We start from the raw sequence: 21,115 nt of genomic DNA on the forward strand, positions 1-21,115 counted from the left end.
TTCAATCCTTTTGTATATGAAATATTGTTGAATAAAGCATTGGACATAAGCCAGCTTGTGAGTAGCCAGGGAATACTTATTTTTAACGAATCCTGTCTTTACTGAATATTTAATCAAGAGCAAACCACCCAGTGTGTAACCCCAGCACTTTCTTACAACTTCCATACAGGCTGAATGATTTCCCCATTTCCCCATCTCTAGGGAAAGTTATGTGTAACACTGGGTAGTGGGTTGCATGGACAGCAGCCTTGCCACTGGTGCTAATGAAGTCCAAAATGTGTTCAGTCAAGCCAGAGTTAGCAACTTAACAACACAGATAAATCTCTTTCTGTCTCTCTGTCCCAGGCTGAGGAAGAGGAGTAAGTTATGGAGTCTTTGTTCGGAGGGGAGCTGGGATTGCTGGGAGGAAGTGAGGGATTGAAGGAGGATGGCTGCTGGGCAGGATCGCCCTTACCTGAGGATATGTACTCAGCCTCCCACTTCGCCCTCATCAGTGCTTACCAGGACATCAAGACCCGACTGGCCGGACTGGAGAGGGAAAACACCGACATCAAAAGAAAGCTCAAGCTTTATGAGATAAAGGTAATGTATCCTCAGAGGAAAACCTGCCACAAGAGATGGGGCATCAAATTGAAAGATTATTAGGCGTCAGCTTCATGCGCAGACTCAGCCAGTGGAGCAGCTGTGATCAATGAGCACTTTGATTGGCTGAATAAGTGAACAGGCTTATTGTTACTGAGAGGTTGCGCTCTGTGGGAGACATTAATAATCACACTTGGGACCAAATTGAGCTTCAAAAGTGCACTGCTTGGACCCAGATATGCTGTATAAGAGAACTTTATTTATAACCCAGCTGGGCTGCGAGCTTGGCAATGTATAAACAACTCACCTTCTCTTATAGGTGAGGGTGTGATGGTGGACACACGCAATAATAAATATGATGTGAAGTTTATAGAATACAATGACAACGACTGCAATAAATTCAAAATTCAATTTTATTTGTCACACACACAACCATACACAGTACGAAGTGCAGTGAAACACCTTTTACGACCGTCTAAAATATACATAGACCAGAATTTACTTGTATACAGTTAGAAAAAGGAAAAGTATATAAAAAGTATAAAAAGGTATAAAAATATAATGTAGGATGTAAAGATGGGTGGCAGCTGCAGTCTGACAATAATTGGTATAAAGTGCAGATATGTGCAAATGATTTGTGCAGTGTAATGCTGTGCAATTTTAAGCTGAGGCAGTTATCTTGAAATTGTCCACATATATACTAAATATTTATAAATACAGGATATAAATACAGGTTAAATACAAGTGGTTCTCTTTCATCATCTTGTTCAAGATCCACCTATGGGAAAGGCATCTGTAACTGACCTCTGTAGAAGCATCCAATTGCACCAAGAAGGCTTCTCATCCCTTCTGCGTGGTCTGCATGGGCCTTAAACACGTGAAAGAAGCCATTGATTTCCCCGACAACTGTAGTCACTGCCTAGCGCTTCCCAAAAAGCTCTGGCGCCAAATGCTCAAAGTGGCTGCAACCCAGAGCGTAGATTTTGGACAGTCCAACTCTGATGGGGGAAATGGTGATGATGGTGCGCTCCGGGTAGTTCCCGAGGCGCGGCCTCACTGAGCTGGGCTGACCAAAACGACCCTTCTCTCCTCAAGGGCATCTTACCAGGTGAATCTTCTTTCATTAATGAGCTGTTCAGCTCTGGTGATGAGGACAACACGAGCCTTCTAGAGGGCTCAAAGGATGATGAGGCCATCCCATCTTCTTTAATGACCCAGTCTAATGTTCCCACAGCCTTACCTCAGTCCGTCCTGTTGAAGTTTTGTGAGCAAGCAGTCACTTGCCTCAATATGGCCGGCTCTGCAAAGTGCCACTGACCAAGAGAGGGATGTTTACAATCTGAAACTCCTGGGACCCCCTCCCGGCCTGAGAAAACAGCTCCTCCTGGTCCTCCCTGCATGTGCCAAGCACATGAAACACTACTGGGGAGACCAAGGTTAAGGATATGGTGTCTCTCGGCATGGGCGACTCACCTACCATTGAGCCCTCCATTGCCAGACACCTAAACCCCTCACAGGGCGACCTGCTTGCCAAAGTTCACTCTCCCCAGCAAAATGGACTGTTTTTCCACGTCCATCCACCGGGCCTCTTATGAGGACATGGCCTTGGATGTCAAGGCCCTCAATGGAGAAAGGGTGTCCCTCACCCTCTCTCTGGAAGGAGCTCATCAACATTAATGACCTCGTCCTTCACAATGCTTGCTAAATCATCCAGGCCAGTGGGTGTTCCATGGCGGTCTCGGTGGTTGGCAAGCATGCGCTCTAGTTTAACCTATCAGGTCTCCCCGATAGCAAGAAGCAGTGCATTGCAGGAGCTTTGATGCAACAACACTGCGACGACAAAAAGAAGGTGGATGAGGCTCTCAAGCCATGTCTGTGGAGGAAATCTGTGCCACGCCAAATACTTTTGATAAAGTTTTCCCAGTGTCCCCTGAAACACAAAAAAATATTTAAAAAATCAAACGAATCAAATTAATTAATTAAAAGGCATACATTACAAATTCGCAGTTCTTCCTTTCAGTGTCTCATTAAGTCCGAGAGTGTTTTGTCTGTGTGCGGAGGCGGGTTTAGCCCCACTGAGAATGATGGGTCTCAGGATCCTAACTTATATAGACGATTGGCTTATCATAACCGATTCCATAGTCGAGAGAAAGTGGTGCAAGACACTCATCATGTGCTCGCACACATAACATCACTTGATTTCAAAGTGAATGTGAGCAAAAGCAATTGCACTTCCACTCAGAATGTTATATTCCAGGACTGGGAGCCGAATTCAATAACCATGCACATGCGTCTATCGCTAGAGCGCATTCTCTCCCTAATGAATTGCATCTCACAGTTCAAGAAGGAGGCGAGGGTACAATATTGCACATGTCCCAAACTACTAGCCTTAAGGCATCGGCCATTCAGGTTTTCTGAGAAAGAAGGCATTCATGAAATGGGTTTTATTACTCCACCTCAGCCCTTTACGCAACCTCGGCCGCCTGCAAGTATTGGACTTATTGTGGGAGAGATTCAGCTAGGCTGTCGTAGATCTCTTCAGCTCATGTGGTAACACCCATTGTCCTATGTTCTTCTTACTAAGGGACAGGGACACACCCATCTGCATGGACACACTGGCCGAACTGTGGCCCAATGTGCTGCTTTACACATTCCCTCCCCTTTGCTTAATAGCCCCCACCATAGCCAGGGTGAGAGTTCAGAGCCTGACCCACATTCTGGTGGCACCCAGGTGGCCCAAGGAGCCATGGCTGGTGGAGATAATTTCCCTCCTGTTTGCCCAGCCATGGCCACTTCCATTACGCACATACCTCCTATCTCAGTTGAACGGAGAAATTTATTACCCTCGTCCAGACAGTGTGGCCTTCTGGCTTGGCCCGTGAGAGGGCAAACCTGAACGCAATGGGGCTCCCTCCACATGGCTGTAAGTGATTTTATGTGTTTGAGGAGTGGTGTGATGGGTGCTGCCTGAAATCGTATCACAGTTCGGTTTCTGATGTTTTATTTTTTTTTGCTCTTATGGACAGTGGTAACTCCTTTTCCACTTTTAAGGTCTACCTAGTGGCTATTGCTGCATGCCATGTTGGGTTTGACGGTATGACAGTGGGTCAACATCCCCTCGTTTGCCAGTTCATGAAGGGTGCTCATTGCTCACTTCCAGTCACTAGAAGAACTGATCCAGAGTGGGACCTCTCCGTGGTGCTGGAAGCTCTTTCCCAACAGACTTTTGAGGCCGTGGGGGACATCTCCACTAAGCTTCTGTCCTTGAAGTCAGCTTTACTCCTGGCCCTGGCTTCAGCCAAACATGCCAGTGATTTACATGCACTCTCTGTTCATTCCTCATGCATTAAATTCTCTTTCAGTGGAGATAAGGTTTTTCTTAGGCTAAACATGGCCTTTATGCCTAAATCCTTCCCAGCATTCACCTGTGGGTTGATTGAGCTTTCCACTTTTCATTCTCCTCCCTTCTCCTCTGCGGAGGATCAGAGGTTGTATGCTCTGTGTCCTGTGCATGCCCTTTGGGCCTACATGGATAGGACTAGCCTTTTCAGGAGACGTGACCATCTCTTCATTTCAATGCTTATCCCATTGGCTTGTGGAAGCTATTACTTTGGCATATGAATCGAAGGGAGTGCAGCCTCCCGAGGGCCTCAGAGCACACTCTACCAGGGGCGTGGCCACCTCATGGGCTCTGTTTTTGGGATTCCCATTGCAGGACATCTCTTCTGCTCGATGTCAGTAGGACCCAGGTGGCTCACTCTGTCCTAGGAGTGGGCTATTCATAGCCATCCTCCCTTAAACCCTTTTCTCCATCTTGAAGCTTGGGCTGTCAAGCTTTGCTTATTCATGCCACCAGCATGTCCTTCATGTTCCACCTGCATACCAATATCACCATCATGCATGGTGTTACCAGGCACATCATTATGGGTTGCATCAAGCACCACCTAATTCTCCATTTCTCCCATAGGTGGATCTCGAACACAAGTTGATGAAGGACAACAATAGGTTACTGTCCATAAGCCCGGTTCTCTGAAATATCGAGTGTAGCGATCCACCAAGCTTTGCCCGCTTGCCACACAAGAAGCAGATTTGCTCACATTTATGCACTCAGGTAAGGGGTGTGCCCTATCCTGGCATTGGACACGCTCTCCTGTCTGTCACAGCCAAACTTGGTGCAATTGTATTCTTCCACAGAGGTTAGGTACGGATGCCCTTCCCATAGGTAGATCTCTCCACTCGATGTTTCAGTGAACCGGGCTTACGGACAGTAACCTATTGTTACTGAAGATGAATGAATAGACAATGTATTGAACGAATGTAGTGGTGTGAGTGTTGTGTAGCAAGTCCAAGCTCAAGTCCAAGTCCTTGGTGTTGTCCTGGTTGAGGGCCCGAATGGCCTGCGAGAAGAAGCTTCTCCCAATTTTCTCTGTGTTGGCCTTCATGGAGTGGAATGCTTCCTTGAGTCCATTGTTCGGATGGCTGAGGTCCATCACTATCTTCCTGGCTTTTGTCCAGCACCACTTGCTGTACATAGACTGCAGGTCTGTTTTTGTATGGGACACACCATACATATATACATACATACATACATACATAATACATACATAATACATACATACATACATTCATACACACAAACACACAGACTTGACGTACTTTCTGTGAGAGAATCTTACAACAATAATTATTTATAATTATTAATGCAGCTATGCCTATACCTAAATATAACCATAACCTTAACTTCAGTAACCAAAAGAAATCCTTTTAGTTTTTCTTTAATAAAAGCTGCAGTTTTTGTGAAAAAAAGTTTTCCTTGTGGGAACCAGCCAAATGTCCCCACAAAGTCAAAATTCTCAGCTATTCCTATGCTTGTAGTGACATTTCCCTACAAGAATAGGGTCCCCACCAAGATTTAAAACCATGCCCACACACTGTCACACACTGTAAGAAATATACAGTAAAAATATATCACCAAAACAGGATTTTGAAATACAATGAAAACAGTGAACATATTACACATATTAATATTATTAACATTAACTGCAAATTTAGGCGTGACCATTTATTGAATAACCTATAATTACATGATCTGAGCATGAAGTTTGTGCATCATTTCAGATAATCCTCGAGCCTGTGCACCCAAAAGAATGTAGCATTTTCCTTGCTGTCTGTAATTGCATCATTAATCTTCCTGGTACTGTTGTAGCACAAGGCTGAGCGATATTGCTGCACTCAGCACTGCTGGATGACCATGATCCACTCTAAACTCTTCCCTGCAGCATTTAGTCTGCTCTTCCTGTTAGATTCTTCGCTCTGGCCAGACTGCCGCGCTCTACACAAGGTGCTAACAACTTCCAAGGTGCACATTCAAGACCATATGGACAAGAGTAGTTTATATGTGTATATGTTTGCTAAAGGAACACTGTTGTTTTTGCTATGCAGGTCAAAATGAGAAAGAGTGCTCCATTTATAGCTCTTTGAGTCAGTCCTTCCTCAGCAGGTGTACGTAGGTGTGACAGCAGGACGAGGTGCTGAACAGCAGCTGTTTTCAGGGAAATGGTGCTCAGCCCAGACCTCACAGTGCACAGGTCAGGGACAAACACTTCAAATCGAATTCACACAGTTCTTTGATTAAAGCACCTATTGCATTTTGTGTGAAATGTACGAGGTGCACCGAAAAGGTGACAAATGAGTGTATTGTATTTCAGTTGAGGTAGAGTGTGATGTAAAAACTTAGTCATCTCCTTGCCAGGGCTCCTCCTTCAGCGCTGACACACAAAGCTAGGAGTGTGAGTAAAAAAATATTCATATGAGTAAAAAGAATGATTTTTTCCCCCTTATATGTTGGTCTGCAAGCATGGGACAACTGGGAAGTTTTTGTCTTCCTAATTGACAACCTGTGGTTGGAATGCACAATCCCATGAATGGGGAATTTCTCAAATGCATGAATATATTGTAGCACAGATGACATTTAGATATTCACAGTATTCATATCCCTATTAGCTATGTCATTAATGAGCCAGCAAAATATCACTTGACATTCAAAAATATGAGCTGAATATTCAGATGAAATCATTATCTGACACAGATAATGTATTTTTCCTTACTTTTGTCATCTGAATTAAACAGTAAATAATGCTGTACCTACTAATAACAGTGATGTGTGACCGGCCAATTCACACACACGACTCTCCCTCTAGTTGCTCTATTTTGTGTCTTCATCTTTTATGTGTCTTCTACAGCTTACTTTTGTGCTCTCTCTCTCTCTCTCTCTCTCTCTCTCTCTCTCTCTCTGTCTATTTTAATATCACAAAGCTCTCTCACTTTTTTCAAGTTATAAAACATTTTATTTATATATTATACACTTTTATAAACTATACAAAAATAATTTAAAGATTTGAGTTTTCTCCCTTGTTTTTTTCTTTTTTTTCATTTGCTAACAATTTTTTTCATTTGCTTTTCTCTACCCGGGTAAAAAGGACCAATAAAATACTTAAACTTTATTAATAACTATATCTAGAAAACACATCACTATGCTCATTGCACTTTTAAATGATGTTGTTGTTGCTAAGCTAGAAGCGCTTATACAGCCTATTATGACAACAAGAATCACATATTGCTATAATGTAAAACTAATTGTAGCTAATTAGTTCAAATTTGTAGAATGTTAATATTATTATTAATAAATTATTATTAAATGGCAATTCAACATTATCCAGGTTGGAGCTTTAGGAAAGGAATGCAGTGTTTTGCTTTTTCTTGCCCATTTCTTGTCCATTTTATTTTGTTATGCTTTTAGTGAATAGTTAAATACAACAGTATAAATGAGAGATAAAATCAAGAAGCCTTTATTTGTCACATATACACTACAGCACAGGGAAATTCTTTTTCTGGTTATCCCAGCTTGTAAGGAAGGTCAGACATGATACAGTGCATCTGGAGCAGATAGAGTTAAGGGCCTTGCTTAAGGGCCCAACAGTGGCAGCTTGGCGGTGCTGGAGCTATAGGTATTCGATCCCGGACTCGAGTCTAATTATGAATGAACTTGGACTTGTCACGCACTCAGGTAAAAACTCTCAAGCCAAGTTGAAGTCTGAGGTCAAAGAGATGACCTTTCAAGCCAAGTTCCTGTCAGAGTTTGAAGAAGCGACCTCTCAAGCCAAGTTCCTGTCAGAGGTCGAAGAGGCGACCTCTCAAGCCAAGTTCCTGTCCGAGGTCGAAGAGGCAACCTCTCAAGCCAAGTTCCTGTCCGAGGTCGAAGAGGCGACCTCTCAAGCCAAGTTCCTGTCTGAGGTGGATGAGACGGCCTCTCAAGCCAAGTTCCTGTCCGAGGTCGAAGGGACGGCCTCTCAAGACACGTTCCTGTCTGAGGTTGAAGAGATTGCCTCCCAAGACATGTTCCTGTCCGAGGTTCAAGAGACGGTCTTCCAAGACATGTTCCTGACAAGGTCTAAGAGACGGCCTCCCAAGACACGTTCCTGTACGAGGTCGTCAAGGCGACTTCCCACGCCAAGTTCCTGTCCGAGGTCGGAGAGACTGCCTCCCAAGACACGTTCCTGTCCGAGGTCGAAGAGACGGTCTCCCAAGACATGTTCCTGTACAAGGTCGAAGAGACAGCCTCCCAAGACGTTCGTGTACAAGGTCGAAGAGACGGCCTCCCAAACCAAGTTCCTGTCCCAGGTTGAAGAGACTGTCTCCCAAGTCAAGTTCATGTCTGAGGTCGACAAGGCGACCTCCCACGCTAAGTTCCAGTCTGAGATCGAAGATGTGACCTTCCACGCCACATCCCAGTCTGAGATCGACGATGTGACCTTGTGACCGACGTCATGAACAATGAAGTTATGTTCATGCCAGAGTCTGTTGATACGACCAACCAAGTTTTCCTTATGCCTGAAACTGACGTCACGACCAACCAAGTTCTGCTCATGCCCGAGTCTGCTGACACAAACAACCAAATTCTGCTCACGCCCAAGTCTGCTGACGAGGACAACCAAGTTCTGCTCACGCCTGAGTCTGCTGACACGGACAACCAAGTTCTGCTCATGCCCGAGTTTGCTGACACGGACAACCAAGTTCTGCTCACGCCCGAGTCTGCTGACACAGACAACGAAGTTCTACTCATGCCTGAAGCAGACGTCATGACTAACCAAGTTCTCCTCATGTCTGAGACTGACGACATGATCAACCGAGTGCTCCTCATGCCTGAGACTGACGACACAGCCAACCAAACTCTGCGTACACCCGAGTCTGCTGGACAAGGACAACCAAGTTCTGCTCACGTTGCTCTGCCTTCCTGCTCTTCTGAGGACTTCACTCTGCCTTCCTGCTCCGCTGAGGACGTCGCTCTGCCTTCCTGCTCCGCTGAGGACGTCGCTCTGCCTTCCTGCTCCGCTGAGGACGCCGCTCAACCTCCCGGTTCAGCTAAAGACATTTTGCACAAAGGGCCAGGACGGCCAGGAGAGGGGATGCCCTTGAGAGGACTTGAGAGAAGAATGCCCTTGGGGGGTTCTGTCACGATTTCCCATTGAGTCAGTGGTGCAGTATTGCAGCGTGCTCGTAAAACCGAAGCGCATGCTTGTGCACGAGCCAGGTGCGCGAGCCCTTAGCGAACATTGACACGTGCTTTTGTTATGGATATGTTCTGTCTCCACGCCTGTTTTGTCATTGGTTGTTTCCCGAATGTGTCATCATTGTTTCAGCTGTCCTTTGTTTCACCTCTGATTACGTTTGACATTTAAACCCCTCGTGTCTCTTTGCACAGCGCGTAGTATTAAGTTTATCTCATTACCAAGCGGTTGTTCCTAGTTCTCGTTCTCGATTCATGTTTATTGACTTTGTTTCTGGTTTCGTGTTTTGCCTTGCCGTGTTTATGTCCGTCTGCTGATTGCCTGACCTTTTGCATGTTATTTGACCGCGCCTTTTGAACCATTCTGCCTGTCTCTCTCTATAATAAACCTCGTTAACTGCACTTGCATCCGTCCTAACCTCCATTGCGTAAATAACGTGACAAGTTTAGATTTAATTGCTTTATTTAATTTCTGTAGTATTTCTTACTTGAATACTACTGATAGACCTACCTGAGAAAACGTATCGTTATTGTGAAATAAGATTATAGTCATATCGCCCACCCCTCAACATTAGCATTTGGTGATTTCCAGTCTTGAATTTCATGTAAAATCTGAAACGTACTTCTTAATGTAGTAAATATCATAAACCGTGCTGATTCATTTTAGGAATTAAAATAAAATAAAGTTACAAGAACACAGCTGTGTTCAGAAATGAGTTTGTTGTCATTCATAGACAGATTAAAAGCAGTAATAAAGCATGAAGCTTGTTGTTATGACACTGCGAAATGTAACTCTACTCTGTACTCTCTCTCTCAGCCTATATAACTATGGGGGAGAGGCATCAAATAATTGAAATGTCATATATAGTGTGATACAATAACAGAACAGGTTAATTTGTATTTTCATACACTTGTAATATAATTCTGCATATACCTCTATATCCCTTTTTTTCTTGGAAACCATTTGTTGATAGGAAACTAGTTGAGGTGCTGATAACATGAAATAAAAATATTTAATGATAATAGCAAGATGTAGTAGTTGTATTTTTTGTTACATTTATGTTGCCACTGGTTTGTGAAGGTTAAAATATTTATTTAACAGCTCAGAGTTGAGTTTACAATTGCAATTTCAAACCTTTTTCAATTTAATTACTTTCTGGACTCGGCTGGACTCGACTCGGACTTGGCCATTAAGGACTCGGACTTGAGTCCAACTTGGCCCCTTTTGGACTCGGACTCGATTGGTTAAGGACTTGGTCTCGATTCGAACTCGACAAAGGTGGACTCGGACCCAACACTAGGTAGTTGTGTGTTAATATATTTAACTTTATTATTTGAATTGGGGTCAGTCCATCTCAAGTGGTCCAATAATTTTTTTAAAGATTACCTCTATGTATTGTCATTGTAAAAACAATGTTTTTTAAATATGATTTTTTAAAATTTGTATTTATTGTGTCATGGCACACAACAAATTTTGGTTATACAGCTATTTACAGAAACCTCAGTATCTCGGCTCAGGTTGGTCCTAGCTCCTTGGAATAAAAACTGATCTCTAGAGCACATTACAGGGTACATAGGTTATATAAACATGTTGCACATTATTCTTCCTAGGACTTAAAACTTAAGTCCAAATGTAATTCTCAAGAATCACATTTCCACTTTTAAGGTCAATTTAAAATAGGAAGGGTTTGAGTGTCAGTCTTAATTTTTCAGGGGGGACCTATGAAAATATACGTATACATGCAGAAGATTTCAGGTTTGAGACTTTTTTAATGGGGGTGAGAATTTTTTTAGATTCCACTGGTTACAGAGCCAGGGCTAGTAGAAATCTGTGTAAGTGACTTCTGAGCTGTAGTCACTTACTGCTTTTATCACAGGAGAAACACCACCATAGTTCTGTTTATGATAGAGGTGATCACTCAAAAAATGGTCAAGCAATGTATTGGACCACTTGAGATGAAATGATCCATTACAAATACGTTCCCAGCACTGCCAAGCTTCACAGAGCATATAACCGATACCACAATTTATGTCACGTTGCACAGAGTTACATAGCAGTCTGAAAATTTACAGTATCACTTCAGAACTTTCATCAAGGATGGTGTGTCTTCAAGAACCAACATGACAGCCTCGATACTGTTTAAATTCATATGGCAAGGGACTGTACAAAATACAAAGTGGACTCATTTCAGCACTGGACACATTACAAGTCTGCAGACCTCCAGGCACAGAGGCATTGTTTTTAGTAATAAGATACAATTGATTTCTATAATCTGATCAGAGATTGCATACCATAAAAACAGCTGCAAAATAACCTTTCATATTCTTCCTACATTTATAAACACTTTGTTCTAGCTTTGGTCTGGAATGATTAAATAAATGTGTCCTCCAAAATTACAGCAGAATTTCATAAGTCATTGCAGTATAAAACCTGCCACCTCTTCATATATCTAGTGTTGAAATTCCTGTGCTGTGCATCTCAGATTCTTATAAATCATCTTATAATGGAAAAATGTTCATCTCAGGTGTTCTGTATCCCGGGCGGTTTGTTGTTTGCTCATCTAAATCAGCATGATAATATTATCCCACCAGAGAGTGTTGTGTTTTCAGCAATAATAACACATTTACACCCTATTATGGGAAGCATTTGATTATGAGACCTTTATAGTATGATGTAAAAGATGCACTCTTACCTCAAATGGTGTTTTGTGTGCAGTTTCCTATGATCAATGACTTTGGCGAGGACAGGAACTCCTACTGCTCCTTTGAGCCTAAAGATACGGCCTTGCTCCAGTCTGAGAATGGCAATCTGCAGCAGAGAATCAACATCCTCACCCATGAGGTGAGAGGAGAAGTTTATGATGCAACATAACACAGTTTTGTTTGTTTGTTTATCCACCTTCTGGCAGAGGCAGTAACTGTGGAACTAGTTTTGTGATTTAATCAGATTTATATGCTTCCACCCTGCTTTTAGGCAAGTTTCATGCTCATACTGCAACTCTTCTGATGCCTCTCATTACTTGTTGCCTATTAATGATAGCTGCTATCGGTTTCCATAAGCAACCAGTAGCTTCTGGCATTTCTCTGGTGTACTTGATTGTATGACTGCAGCCCTCATCTCTCACCTCCCTGCCTCCCTTCTTATTCACCAGTGACCTTCATCTTTTATTTCAATCTTAACCATTACTTTTTTTTTCATGCACATTTATTTCTCTTGCTCATACCCAGAGATTAACAGCAAGCTCGACCTGGGTCCTGGTGTAAAGCCCTTTAAAATAAATTGCCTTTATCTGGTTTAATGGCGCCTGATACAACCTGCCATTATCTGTAAAGGCAGGAGATTAGTTTTGAGAGGTTTAGAATTGTATCATTGCTGAAGCTGGCAACAAGAGGGTGGCTATCATTTGAGGTTTAAAAAAAAAAAAAAGTTACTGTATGTTTAGTTAGAACATATTCATGGAGAACTTTTGTACTCCTGTTACACAATGGAGGCCTAGACTTATTACAAAGTTCTCACTCACTTTGCATGTGTTGTCTAGCTTCAAAAGGGTAAGGAACGGGAGGAGCAGCTGGAAGATGTCATTCAGGCCTATGAGAAGATCCACATGGAGAAGACTAATCTCCAACGGGACCTGGACAAGATGGTGAGACTGAGCATTGGTGCTCATTAAAACATTCATACAAATTTTCTGATAGCCATGCTTTCTAACTTTGGCTCCAGACACCACTGGCAGGAATTATAAGTAGCCCTGACATCTGCTCTAATCCTTTATCTAACCAGGTGTCTGCTTGATTAATCTGCACACCACCTAATCATGCACAGACCCAAGAGGTGCCAAAAGATTTTGTTATCAGGCTTGCAGCTGATTAAGTCCTACTTCTAAAAGCTGATGATCCTTAACTGTATATGTATGATAACACTGTCAATATTATTCATCCATCCCAAATGGCTTCATGTTTGGCTTTGGCCAAAAGGCTTTGTAAATTACATGATGCAAGTGTCAGAGCATCTGTGCCTCTCGCCACACTCACACACTCAGTTAGCCATCAGCTGTTGCATTTTCACAAGCTCATCGTTTGTTATTAGCATAAAGCATTTATAATAAATCTGAAGAACAATGGCCATAGTCTGTTTCTCTTATTAGCCTGTCTTTATTTCTTTGACTCCTATTATTATATGTCTCTGTATGTTATATACACTTTCTATGTCAAAGACATCTCTAGTGGAGAAGCATATGGAGCGCATCCACAGTCTAGAGGCTGCTCTGAGGCAGCGAGACAGCTCTCTACACAAATTCAACACACAACTGCACAGCAAAGACATGCAGTACCTGCAGCTCCATGCCAGTCCTGACACACACAGTGAGTCCTTCTTAGTTTTTTTGTATGAGCTACTGTATATTGTTGCCATATATCTCATATAAGATACATGTGACAAAAAACAGCAATTTACATTCACTGAGTGGCTGTGGCTGAGGTGGTAGAGCAGGTTGTCCACTAATCGTAGGGTTGGTGGTTTGATTCCCGGCTCACATGACTCCACATACTGAAGTGTCCTTGGGCAAGACACTGAACCCCAAGTTGCTCTTGACGGCAAGTTAGCGCCTTGCATGGCAGCTCTGTTACTGTTGGTGTGTGAATGGGTGAAGGAGACACAGTGAAAAGCGCTATGTAAGTGCATCCCATTTACTTTTACATTTATAGCATTTGGTGTTTACAACTACAGTGTTCAGAAGGAAATTGACGTCTCTGTTAAAAGACATCACACTGCTTTTGAGGCACCTTGTTAGCAATTAGTTTTAGCCAATTTTCATCATGAAAATAAAGTAGCCTGGAAACATTGAGACCTTTTTGAAACATTGTTTTATTTGATACCATATTCCCTTACTTCTGGAGTAGGGATGTACTTAAACATGAATACATCATTTGTATTGAACAGATAAAATATTTTTTAAATGGATACAAGAAGAAAATTCAGATATGAATAGGTTGTGTACTATTTTTTTTTCATAGGGCATCTGGTTGAAATTAGAGTTGCGAAGCCACTTCAGGTTACAGATACAGACATAGATATGACTATAAATATGAGCACTAATCAGATGCAGATAAACATGCAGATACAGATAGTGCCATTGCATTACAACCCTATTCTGGACCTCCTAGAAAGAATAAATGTAGTTCCTTCCAACCTCATCTTTAACATGCAATAACTTGTTTCCAGGATGTTCTTTCAGTTCTGTTTGAGCAGAACTTCCCACTCACATTTAATGTTAACAACAAGCCACAAGAGAACTTCACAGATCAGCACAAACACAGTGGTCATAAACCTGGCCCTGTCCCTTGCCCTGTAGGAGGGAAAATTCTCTCAAAAGCTGAGCATCCAATTCAACCAATTTGTACAACACAAGGAAAAACTGTTGTTCTGCAAGAGATAAGAAATTAATTCTTGGCTGTGAGTATATGAACTGATGGCCAGAGTGTAGAGAAAAAACTGTGGTAATGTAGGCGTGCACGTGGGTGTGTGGTAGTTCATGCTCGCTTATTGCTGAACCATCACAATAGGTGCTTGCTCAAGGACTGTTTCTTTCTGAGCAGCTGAATCACAGCGCCCACGCTGGGGGAGAAGTGCGGGATGCGCCTGAGTCTCCCATCCTCCATCATCATCACCACCACGCCGTCATGCTTGGCACGATGAATCGAGGAGGCCCTGCTGGCCCGCTGCCCTCTGCGTGACACATGCATTCAGCGCTGCGGCGGCTACTGTGTGTTCGTGAAAGACATTAAACATGATTGCATGATTAACGTCACTGCAGGTTTTTGGTTGTCATAAAGCAGATATCAGCATTAGTCTTGCTAATAATTTGGCTGTTGATAATGTAAACTGTGAGCTGAAAAAGGATCAAAACCTGTTTGGAAATCAAACATGAGATTATAGGCTGTCACACAGCAGCTGCTTTGAGGATCACCTACGTATTTGTTGTATGTAGTGTGTGTGTGTGTGTGTGTGTGTGTGTGTGTGTGTGTGTGTGTGTGTGTGTGTGTGTGTGTGTGTGAATATTAAGTAGAATTAAAATATCCAGTGCCTTTATTCATTTATAATTATATGTAATGTTGTGGAAGGTCCACAAAACAAGTTAGTTCCTGTTAACTTACGTTTTATCAGCTATAAACCATGATCCCTTCACAAGCCTCTCTTCTCTCTACATTTACATAATGCAAAAAAAAAAACAAAGCAAAAGAAAATCCTCTTCAGGCCTTCAGAAATAACTTACTTTGTGTGTATGTTTTATGCTTTTCCATACCAGGGCTAGACTGCCCGGCTCTGACCCTTCAGAGCTCCCGCAGTCTGGATACTCTCTCAGACCTGAAACTACAGCGGCTGGAGGCAGAGCTAGAAGGCGCACGGCATGAGGCCCGAGGTGCATGTCAGAGGGAGGAGGAGCTAAAGGCTGAATGTGAGAGACTGCAAGAAGAGCTAAGAGAGCTTCAGAACAACCAGAGACAACAGGTCAGTACACAGTACACTGCAGATAGAGTTTACAGAAGTTTATGAGTTGAATATGAGGTAAAGTAAACCAGAAAAAAACAATCTTAAGTTCCAGCAGCTTTTTATACAATAAAAGTTCAGAGACAAAACTCTGAAAAAAAGCTTCCCATCTTCCACAATATATATCCATATATATATCCATATATATATATATATATATATATATATATATATATATATATATATATATATATATATATATATATATATATATATATATGCAGTGGGGGAAATAAGTATTGGATGTGTCAACATTTTTTTCAGTAAATATATATCCAATGAGGCTATTCACATGAAATTTTCACCAGACATCAGTATTAACTGAAGAAATCTGGAAATGTAAACAATTCACAACATTAAAGTCCATAAATAAAGTTATGTGTAATAAAGTGGAATGACACAGGAAAAAAGTATTGAACACACTAAGATAAAGCAGTTCTCCAAGGCAAGGTAAGACCAGGAACCAGCTGAATCCCGTAAGTAATTATACCCCCTATCTGTGCAAATTAATATCAGCTGGTTTAGTAAATTGATGGTCTATAAAAAGGCTTTCCGTTACCAAGGTGTCACACAAGAAACATCTCATGATGGCTAAAAGCAAAGAGCTCTCCCAAGACCTTCACAACCTTATTGTTGCAAAACATATTGATGGAATCGGATACAGACTTTTTAAAAAACTTCTGAATCCTCCAATAAGCACCACTGGGGCCATTATCCGCAAGTGGAAGCAACATCACTCCGTTATCAACCAGCCACACACAGGAGCTCCGCGCATGATTTCTGACCAGGGAGTCAGAAGAATAGTCAAAAGAGTAGCCAAGAGCCAAGGACCACTCGGAAAAAGCTCCAGAAACACTTGGAGGCAGCAGGTACCATCATCACAGAGAAAACAATAGGCAATGCACTCCACTGCTCACGCTCACCCCACAACACTCCATTAATAAATAAAAGGCATGTCGAAGCTCGTTTAAAGTTTCCTACAACTCATTTGGACAAGCCTATGAAATAGTGGAGAGTATAGTCTGGTCATACGAGAGCAAAATTGAACTTTTTTGACTGGAGAAGAAATGGCACTGCACATCACCCTTAAAACACAATACCCACAGTGAAGTTTGGAGGTGGAAGCATCATGGTGTGTGGCTGTTTGTCATTACATGGTACTGGCAGACTTCATATAATCGAAGGAACGATGAATGGAGCCCTTTACCGGGAGATTCTTGAGAAGAATCTGCTGCCATCCACCAGCATGATGAAGATGAGATGTGGGTGGGCCTTCCAGCAGGACAACGATCCAAAGCATACAGCAAAGGAAACTCTCAATTGGTTTCAGAGAAAAAAAAATCAAGGTGTTAGAATGGCCCAGTCAACCATCTGACTTGAATCCAATTGAACAAGATTTAAAGACAATATGTTTAGACGAATGGGCCAAAATCACACCTGAATACTGCGGCCGAATAATTTCTTCATACAGGAAGCGTCTTGAAGCTGTCATTACAAACAAAGGCTTCTCCACTAAGTATTAAATAAATTTAAGTTAGTGTGTTCAATACTTTTTTCCTGTGTAATTCCTCTTTATTACACATAACTTTATTTATGGACTTGTGGGCTTATGGACATTGTTTTGAATTTTTTACATTTCCAGATTTCTTGAGTTATTACTGATGTCTGGTGAAAATTTCATATGAATAGCCTCATTGGAAATATATTTACGGAAAAAAATGTTGATGCCAATACTTATTTCCCCCACTGTATATGTATAAACTGTACTGTAGATTTATTTATGATAATGTTACACTGAAATCTGTTTTGTGCTGCTTTCTGTTATTTTATGCACACCTCTGGATCTTTGCCTAAGATTTTGACTATTATCACTTCACTGGTTCTGTAATTTATTGTAGCTCATTTATTTAAGTGCTTATAATGTTATACCTCTTCTACTAATCAATCCTCAAACTGCTCCATTTTGCTTTAGAGCAAGCTCCACTTCCGGTCGTCAAATTACATATGCTACTGCAACTGCACAGTTGAGATTTTTAATAGTTGGGACATCAGCTTCTCTATTAGCCTGTAGTGAGTTACATTCCCCCAAAACCCACTCTCTGCTTCACAATGCAAAAACGCTTCCATGCATTATTACAGAATTGTATACAGTATTATGTTTAATTTCTACCACAGTCACTAAGTATATATTCAAGATAAGCACTAGGCTAGTAGCGCTTATTCCATGTAAAGCATGACAGCTCACAGATTATTACACTTTTTTTTATCTGTTAAAGAACAACATGGCTTTAACACTGAACATTTCCAACATTATTGGTATACATTTACCATATTGAGACTTTCTGCACTTGCAAACTTCAAACAGTATTTTTCCAGGAAACAATCACTTCTGCCATAAAAGAACTATTTTTAGTAATTGTTTATCTGATTTTTGTCCTCAGCACCAAAGACCAACAGCTCATTCATTTCTAAATCACTCTAATTCCCCAACATTTCCCCTTTTTTACATATAATTTAGGTTTTATATTCCTGTTTAGGTCTTTTGGATTGTGTGCTTCACTAGAGAAGCAACTTGTTACATTACTGAGATGCTGCAAAGCTTAAAGTACTCTCTCCTGAACACTTTCTCCATGCTTACAGTAACATCACTACAATAATTCTGCAAAAAATACAATACTGTACTTTTACTTTACAGTAGCATCAATTGAGTTATTGTTGTTACTGTATCTTACCATAATAATCTTTACAGCAATAACTTGTAATCAATCACATTTTACAGTGCCAAACTGGCAAGTCAAATTTAGCATATGACATAACCAACATAAGACACAGAGTTTAAACTAGCCTATACATTAGCCTATACATAGTAACTTTCAGTAACATTCACAATACAAGCAATTCATAATTATTTTAAAAATGTATAATTTTATTGTAGCTCATACCAGAATCAAAACTTCAGTCTTGTGGTATAAAATTGTACCACAGTGGTGGCTTCTGACAAACTATCAACTTTTCACTGGAGTGGCTTAAAATATTCATATCCTTCCTCATGTTTTACATACATGCTAAAAACAGACAAGCCTTCTGCTTTTCTGATTTTGTTCTGCTTTCAGAGTTGTTTGCAAGTTTCCTCTTCACAATAGTTTATACCACATCTCTGTTGATTTCTTGAATCTCACTGGACACAAGATGTTGATTCATTTTCTATAACATGAAAATGATGAAGGTTTCTCTAATTAGATGTTTATTTAACAGTTATGGAAGGAGTCTCCAGTGTCAGCAGTTTGTAACTGTCAGCCAGTTTTTCATCATGGGAAACTCTAGGACGTAGGAGTTTGTACTTCTGGGTTTCTTGAGAATATCACACGATGTATTTTTGTCTTATAAACTTCAAGAGACAGAAAAAAAGAGAAGCTGGTGTGGGAACGAGTTTATTATAATTGCTTAAGTGATAAAAGGAACTAACTTTTCTTGCGGACGTTTCAGAACACTATATGTGACTATAAGCAGTAAAAATAAAAAAAAACATGATGATCAATAAGAGTAAGTGGTAAGAGTAACTCCACTTAGCATCAGGCTGTAACACATGACCACGCTGGTGATTGTTTTCCTATAACAGCATGTCCTGTCATGCTTTATTACTTAGTTAAGGCACACGTGTAACACAAACTTTAGACAGTGAACAAAACTGTGTTTGTGAGAGGTTTGTGCAGTATTCTGAAAGTATTTCCTGTATTCTGTTGGTTTCATCCAGACAGGATCTTTACCCATTATGTATGTACATGTACATGTATTGCACATGAGGCTGTGATATGTGTTTCTTGTGTTTGTATGTGCTGCAGGATGTGAGCTCCACTTGTGCCCAGTGTGATATGGAATGGATAAAGAAGGTGGGAGATGAACAGTAAGTAATTATGTGCACAGTCCTTATTTCAAAGCATTTACTGATATAAACTGCAGTTAATGAGCTTTACCACATTTCCTCCTGAGAGTCTGGCCTTTCGTGTTAATTTGAAGCTTTATTAGCTGTTCACAGTATTCAGGGTTGTGCACAGCATTCACAGTTAGTCAGAGTCTCTGCGTCACCCAGTGAATGTTACTTTGAGCAGTAGAGGGCACTGTAGCTTCTGACAAACCTAGGACTTTTTAAACCACCAAGCCCCTGTCAAGGTTTTATTTCAGTGGTTTAAAACATTCATAGATTTACATACACACTGAAAAAAAAATGCAAGTCTGTCGTTCCTCTGTCAGAGTTGTTTTCTGAGCTCCTCCACTCTCCGTTTTCCTCTACCTAACAGCCTGGCATTTGCTGGCTGATGGAGAAAATATGAGAAAATTGAAAGTACGCACTTGACAGAGATGTGTAGTTAGAAACCCACTCCTTTTCCACCTCACTCACCTCAAAATTTTGCAGCGGCTTCCCCTTTCTCTTCGTCTTCTCTGTCTGAATCGCAAAGCCAGTTCTTGTAAGTGCTGGCATTTAATGTAAATGGCCAAAGCTAGTTGCAAGATTTTTTCTAATTTTCCTTGAATTTTTTTTTCTGTGGTTGGTGATTTGCTAAAGTTTTTAAAGAAATTCTTAACTGAAATGAGCATTTTCCTGTAAAGCTGTTGAATTTTGCTGAACCTTTTCAGTTGAACAAAGACAAATTAACAAAATAAATCACAGCCAGACAATTCTAATCTAACCATCATTGCAGTAATATTTTTAGCAGTATTTTGTTGGAAGGAAAAAATTGTAAATGATACTAAATTAGACAAAACAATTTATCCGTCAACTTTATAGCATCTCATCGCAAAGTACTAAAGTTGTAGGAGTTATACTGTAGGTTGGTTTAGCTGTTGTAGATGATCTTAAAATATGATTACTGTGTGATATTTATTTACTACAAAAATGTGTCTTGTAATAAAACTTTTCTGAAATTGTTGAATCTTGAACTATAAAAAAATCTATTAAAAAAAAGAAATTATATGAAGCCTTTTTTTTAAGATAACATATTTTATATGCTTCCTGACCATGTATTCTGACCATAATTTTTTTAAAGGAAGCTGTTTGTGCTTGTTTGAAGGAGGCACTTGTGTGTTTGTACAGTAATAATTTAAAAAAAAAAAAAAACTAATTTCAGCAGCAGATGTGTAAATGGCATCTTATATATAACTGTCGTTATATACAGCAAAGGCTTTCCTAATACAAATTGTCTCAGCAGCACACTCTAAGGCCTCCTAGGCACTATAAAATTTCTATTTTTTTACTGATGGACTGGAAAGAGAATATATATATATATATATATATATATATTAGTTTGGTTATTTTCTATCATCCGAATGTTCTGTACTGTTTGTATTTGTTCTTTCTCTAGTATGAGATAATAACAGCTAGGCTGACACAAGTGCTTGGTTTTGGTGTGTGAAGAGATTGT

At 40.7% G+C, this 21,115-nt stretch overlaps 1 protein-coding gene and 1 long non-coding RNA gene across 2 annotated transcripts in view; one reads left to right on the forward strand and one right to left on the reverse strand.

Annotated features, from left to right (window-relative positions):
• The first annotated feature begins 366 nt into the window (after window positions 1-366).
• tbkbp1 (TBK1 binding protein 1) overlaps window positions 367-21,115 on the forward strand; it is a 28,956-nt gene continuing 8,207 nt past the window's right edge. Inside the window, exons 1-6 of the mRNA XM_053640194.1 lie at window positions 367-582; window positions 11,865-11,990; window positions 12,688-12,792; window positions 13,363-13,510; window positions 15,454-15,656; window positions 19,538-19,599. Coding sequence (XP_053496169.1) covers window positions 367-582; window positions 11,865-11,990; window positions 12,688-12,792; window positions 13,363-13,510; window positions 15,454-15,656; window positions 19,538-19,599 — 860 coding nt within the window. The remainder of the gene's footprint in view (window positions 583-11,864; window positions 11,991-12,687; window positions 12,793-13,362; window positions 13,511-15,453; window positions 15,657-19,537; window positions 19,600-21,115) is intronic.
• LOC128617168 (uncharacterized) lies at window positions 14,161-15,496 on the reverse strand. Its single transcript, XR_008387527.1, has 2 exons — window positions 15,421-15,496; window positions 14,161-14,908 (listed from the first exon to the last, which is right to left on the reverse strand). It is a non-coding gene; the product is annotated as an uncharacterized LOC128617168 (long non-coding RNA).

This window comes from Ictalurus furcatus, chromosome 13, assembly GCF_023375685.1.
Source record: "Ictalurus furcatus strain D&B chromosome 13, Billie_1.0, whole genome shotgun sequence".
Taxonomy (NCBI): Eukaryota; Metazoa; Chordata; class Actinopteri; order Siluriformes; family Ictaluridae; genus Ictalurus; species Ictalurus furcatus.